The sequence below is a fragment of the Hyposmocoma kahamanoa genome, unplaced genomic scaffold (genome assembly GCF_003589595.1).
Source record: "Hyposmocoma kahamanoa isolate Upper Pololo Valley unplaced genomic scaffold, ASM358959v1 92734, whole genome shotgun sequence".
NCBI classification, from domain to species: domain Eukaryota; kingdom Metazoa; phylum Arthropoda; class Insecta; order Lepidoptera; family Cosmopterigidae; genus Hyposmocoma; species Hyposmocoma kahamanoa.
The window spans coordinates 1-6444 of record NW_020654789.1 but is presented as its reverse complement, the minus strand read 5'-3'; the positions used below and the strand labels follow the sequence as shown (position 1 = coordinate 6444).

The following is a 6444-nucleotide window of genomic DNA, read 5'->3' as shown; positions in this document are numbered from 1 at the left end:
ATTGCTGTTACATCGATAAAGGCTAATGCGAACCCGAACGCCGCAGCGACTTAAGAATTGTTACAATAGAAATAGTGAATTTCGAATCCATTTGTAAAGTTCCTTCTTGCATAAACTTTGAAGAGATACGGGTCTACGGGGACACTTGGTGAGTGAAGATCGCTTCGTCTTCTTTAGATTACATTCTTTACTATTCAAGTGGGCGGCGTACAGAAGGCGGATATTGATATGATAAATCTAAAATACATAGATGTTTTTGTACGAGATATTTCAGGAAAGCAAGCAACTGTACACCTGTGCGATTAAAACCTTTTCGATGTTATCTTCTCAAACCTTCTTCTTATCATTGGCCACGTAACTATTTAAATGAAAAACAATTATCAATGCACAGGCTGATTATATTTGGACGAAGTTATTGATTTATTTTTTAAGTATAATTTTGATCCTTCTCACGGAAACTGTCGACTTTGTAAAATTGTCGGTACCTAGTTTTTGGCAAATTATGTGTACAACAACAATTTGTTCTGTTTTCTAAATTTTTATTGCAAATTAGAATAGAATAGAATAGAATAGAATACATTTATTACATAACACCACAACACAATAATAAACAGTAAAAAATTAAAAGTAAAAAAAAAATAAAATAAAACAGAACTAAATTAAAACTAAAACAAACTAAACTAAAAGAAACAGAAAATGAATAACAAAAAAGAAAACTAAATAAAATTAATTAAAAATTAAATCTTGGCAATAAATAATTATGCGACCATAAAGCTGGTGAACACTATTGCTGTACGAAGTAGATGTTATGTGTGCGGCTGTGGCGTATGTAATAGGATCCACTCAGCTAATGTCACCGCCGGGACAAGGCTGTGACGCTGATTTTCAGTGGACCCTAAAACCGAGTGAGTACCGGACGTGTGCGTTTAAACTAAAATAAATTACGTATATATTTCTATAATGTAGTATGGTGTGTTCTCTTATATTTATAAAATACTTAAATAATTCATTTGATACATATATGCAGTGATGAGCATATGCAATGTAATGTCTATTATTTACAATAAACAAAAATGGGACTTATTTAGTTATAAAAGATATCGATTGCGAGATTTGTGTCACGTGGGCGACGCAAGATGAGCGGGTAGGCGCGCAAGAGGGGTCCCCGGCTCACGAGCCACGAAGCGCGGCAACTCCTAATCATTTTTAAACAGAAACGTCATCGTCGTGAGCCACAAAACAATAAATCCACCGAAAATTTAAACCGTTTGATTCACTACCTACAGCTAAGCCTGCAATCGACTATTCCATATACTACGCAATATATAAACGAAGCATTTTACTTTTCAGAAGTCGGCACCTGAACTGGATGGACGAAATTCAAGAACTATAATGCGATAAAAATACTTGCGATCCCGCACCGAAGAGACTGCAGTTACCAGCAAGGCTCCGCATCGTCATAAGGTAATAAAGTCCAAAAAACATAGTATGAAAATTTAAGACACAAGTTAAGTTGAGATAAAACTGTTGCGTGGTTCAGTTTTGACAAAAATGACACTTTGAGTTGGATTGTGCATTCGAGACACGCCAACGTTGTCAGTATTTTCTTTCCATTAGGTCTGAAAGGTTTTTTGTGCTCTCCAGGTAGCTTTCGACCTATATTATATTATTATATTAACTGCCTCCGTGGCCGAACGGTTACCGTGCCGAACTGCCACGCAGATGTCCCAGGTTCGATTCCCGGGCCGAGAGAAAAAGTTGTATGGCCTACAATTATTTCTCTCGTGAGTTTGGGTGTAATTTGTGGTTGTCTATGTGTGTGTCCATGGCACCCGCGACACAGGGTTTCCCTAGTGCGGGGCTATGTTGAGTGTGTGCGTTATTATAAGAGATATCGATTGCGAGATTTGTGTCACGTGGGCGACGCAAGACGAGCGGGTAGGCGCGCGAGGGGGGTCCCCGGCTCACGAGGCACGAAGCGCGGCAACTCCGTGCATTAATTAATCATTTTCAAACAGAAAATTTTACGCTATGCAAATTAAGCTCATTTTTAAAACAAAGAGATAGCGCGCTGTATACTTTGAAGGGCCACTGTACCTATAAAGATATTTGAAAGTATTACAGGTTTATCAATGACAGCTTTATCATATCGATTTCTTAGATTTCTGCAATTGCTATTCATTAGAAATAAATCAATTTTTTTCAGACCTAAATTGCGTATATTTGTTTTTCAAACAAACCAAAGATTCGGGCTCTTTACTGGTCTCGCCGTGACTATGGGACCTGTAAAGGGCCCGAAACGTTGTAGTTTGTTTGAAAAAATCAATATACCGAAAAAACAGTTTCATATCCAACGATAGTGCCCCATTCGTGCCTTTTCAGATACCTACAGACGGCCTGCACATCATTCTATTTATGGCCCCGTTCACAGTGTTTGGCCTCTTTACTCTTCTTTCAATAGCTTCTCACATTAACCATCCCTTCTAAACATTTCCAGGGTCTCGAACTCTTTTACCTGTTCACCTTTTTTCTATTAATTGCAATTACGCATCTGTGATACTGTCATTTCTTTCAGAAACCATTACTTTCGTTTTTTCGCTTTCATTCCTTTTCTTTCGACGATCAATACGTTAAATCCATCATCTCCTGCAATTCATTATCAGATGATGAAAGTAGTACTTGATCATCCGCGTACAAAAGGCATTTAATTATGAATTCACCCGTTCTCAAAGCTCTATCACTTTCCACGTGGAACCAACGAACCAGTGAGCACACGCCCCGTTAATCCTAACGTTTCGTAATATACAACAACAAATGCCCTATTTTTTGTCGATATAACACTCAACAGATATAATTCATTTATGGTATACAGACATTTGATGGTAGGTTCACACGCGCGCGTTCAACTCTACATTCAACATTCACATTCACGAGCGTGTAAACGGTACGCCCGAGCCCGTGAACGCGCCTGTGAACGTGAATGCCGCGAATCGGGCAAGTGTCGGTTTTTTGACAAAGTTCAAAGGATGAATGTGCGGGCGCCCGGTGACTGTTTACACGCGCGCGGGCAGTCAGTCTCTCCCGCGCTTTCGCGTCGAGTCGTTGCTAAGAAAGTCGCTACGATCGGAGATTACAACATGGCGGAATGGTCAAACGAGAAAATTTTGACGTTCCTGGAATATTACCAGGAAGAAGAAGTATTATGGAACCCCGGACATAAATTCCATAAGGACAAGAAAAAAATTCACGATGCTTGGACGAAAATTGGTAGATTACTAAATGTGTCAATCAAGGATTTGAAAACAAAAAAGGAGACCCTAATGGGGACATTTAGGCGCCATCTGAAGAAAAAACAAGAATCTATGCGATCTGGTGCAGGTAGGTACTTATGTTTACTTTACGTACAGTTGCACCTTTTCAAAAGCTAAAAATAAAAATTAATTAGTTAATTATTTATTTTTATTTTACCTAGGCTTAGGCCACGATTGGTTTGGTTTCAAATCCGAAAGTCCCAGGTTTGATTCCCGTATGTGGTACAACATTTTAGTGATTAATCATATTTTTCAGGGAGTGACGAGATATATGAACCCATTTGGTTTGCATACCAGATAATGGAGTCCTTTCTGCTGCCTGCTTATACTAGTAGGGCTACACTCAACACAGAAGAGGTAAATAAATTAGTTTCGTATGTTTTAATCTTTATATTTAAATAAAGGTACTATTAGTATTAGTAACTTAGTAGGTACATATTAGTTTGATAAAAATAGTTAGTTTTTTTTTCCTGGCGGCACGGTACGCCGGAGGTCATGGGTTCGAGTCCCGCCTGTGTCATTTATTTTTCAGTTTTTTCTATTCTACATGCGTTAAAACAAAAAAGCTATTTTAACATAATATGTAGGTAGGTACATTGTTAGTGGATAGCCCTATAAAAATATGAAGAAAATTCGTCCCTGATTTCTCTAGCGTTCAGAGGTGATCTTCGTGCTATCATTGGCAAATCTCTTATAGCGTTATATCCACCTGCGTTTGTTCGCCACGATCCAGGCCTTGTCAGATTGCCGTTATCATCGTATTCATCAAACGTTCCTGGAGGAGTATATCTTGCTGCGGAATTTTTACTGTTTCTGAGAAAGTTGTGTAGCAGTACACATGTCATTGTCAATTGTGATACAATATCTGGATCCAGATCAATTGGTCGTCGAAATATTCTAAATACTGCACTTAAGATTCCGAATGTGTTTTCCACCACAACTCGGGATTTGGACAGACATTTATTAAATATCCTTTTTTGTGAATCCGAATCATGATTGCCAGGGTATGGTTTCATTACATGTGTACTGAGTGCAAAAGCACCATCGCCTATGAAGACATATGGCACATCAATATTTGATCCGGGAAGAAGACATGGTGTGGGTAGATCTAATTCGTTTCTACAGATTTTTTTCCATAACAATGAATTGTTGAATACACCACCATCACTTATTCTTCCTTGGCTTCCTATGTCGGCAAATATAAATTTATAATTGCTATCCACTAGTGCCATTAGAACAATGCTAAAAGTCTTCTTATAGTTATAAAACTCGGTTCCACTGTGATAAGGGTTTTCCATTACGATATGCTTGCCGTCTATTGATCCGATACAGTGTGGAAATTTTCTTCTAAATCCTTTTTCGATATCTAACCAACCGTCCGCTGTTGTGGGCATCTGAAATAATAATAGCATATATTAGCATTAAATTAATTAAAATACCTTTTTTACAGACACCATCAACGTCATCAGAATCACATGATTCACAAATACCAAAGGAACCTTTTGGAGATGAAACAACACCGGAACTACATGAAGCTATCGACAACGAAAGAACTGATAGCGAAGTTATGGAAACATTACAATCGCCAAGGACTCCAACCTCACAGATGCAGCCTACTCAAGCAAAAAATAGCCGTCGTCGCTCAGTACCTAATACAGCCGAGCAGCAAATGGCTACAGCATTCGGTCAATTGACTAATGTTTTAAGACAACGTCAATCACATACTGCAATTAAAGAAGATGATGACTGCGATCTCTACGCCAAGCTTTTGGCTACAAAACTGCGAGAACTGTCCAAAGACGAACGTAAATTAATAATGTATGAAATAGATGGCATATTTGTTAATAGAATTCAGTGCAGGCTACCTAGACGTGAAACACCATCTCCACTATATTCAAACCCATATTCTAGACCACCGTCAGTATCGACTTCATGCAGATCACAAGCGAAGCGAAGCCGACCTTCAAGTACTTTAAGCTCATATTCCGAACCAATTTCAAACATTCATGCATCAAATCAACCTGTTGAACTCTCAGATCAACGCACATCTATTCAATGTGCAAACGACCTCTTAATGCAAACCCCATCCTTTCAATCTGCAAACGCACACTCAATCCAACCCCCATCTTTTCAGTCTGCAAACACACACTTAATCCAGTCAGACATTTATTCAGTCCAATCTCCATATGTTCAATCCGCAAACACGTACTCAATCCAACCTGCACACACACAATCCACAAATACGGACTCAATCCAGACTAAACCTAACATTATACAAATTGCATTAGGAAATTCATTTGAAACATTTGGATCTAATGAAACAAGTGAACTATGAATGAACCTAATAATCAATTGTCATTGTTTTTGTTTCCAAAAATTTTGTTGTCAGTGTCTGATTTTTGTCTTTGATATCTTTATTTTAGTTCAGTAATTTGTGGTGATTTGTTTTGTCAATAAAAAACCTTAAAAATATAACTACCTTTACTTCATCTTTTAGAACTTCATTAAGAGCTCTAGAGACTTCCCGTATAATTCCTGATATAGATGCTTTGGAGACTTTAAACAGATAGTGTAGACTTCTGTAGCTATCACCAGATGCTAAAAATCTTAGAGTCATGATAAGGCGAAATTTTGCTGGAATAGCTTCTCTGAAATCTGTGTCTTGCTTAGAAATTATCGGTGAAATTTTACTCAGCAAAATTTCAAAATCAGTAAAGGTCATTCGACAAAAATTCAGTAAAGGTCATTCGACAAAAATTATCGAACTCTCCAGACGGTTCATGCAAGAGCTCATCAAATTTTTCTTCTATGAACTCCCTGTAAACGAAAAACAAATTGCTGTATTTTAGGAGCCCTGGAAGTGTGAAAATACACAGGGTGTCCCACGGGATGCTTCATCGAGGGGAAGTACCTCAAAATATTGAAAATAGAGCAATTTACAATAAACAACTGCATTCACAGATTCTTTTTAATTCTACGGATTTTAATATTTTGTTAAAATTTTAAATTAATTTTTATTTTTCTAATTAAAATCTGTGAATGCAGTTTAAATTGTTTTTAAAAATAAACTAAAATCATAAATGGGCAATTTTGTAAGCATTTTACACCACTGAATCACGATCGGAGAAAACAC

The 6444-nt window shown here is 37.5% G+C and overlaps 1 protein-coding gene across 1 annotated transcript; it reads right to left on the bottom strand.

Annotated features, from left to right (window-relative positions):
• Positions 1–3895: 3895 nt before the first annotated feature.
• LOC113237014 (protein ALP1-like) lies at positions 3896–6033 on the bottom strand. Its single transcript, XM_026473256.1, has 2 exons — positions 5791–6033; positions 3896–4705 (listed from the first exon to the last, which is right to left on the bottom strand). Exons 1-2 carry the CDS (start codon positions 6031–6033, stop codon positions 3911–3913), a joined length of 1038 nt encoding a protein of 345 aa, XP_026329041.1. The 3' UTR covers positions 3896–3910.
• Between the last annotated feature and the right edge of the window lie 411 nt (positions 6034–6444).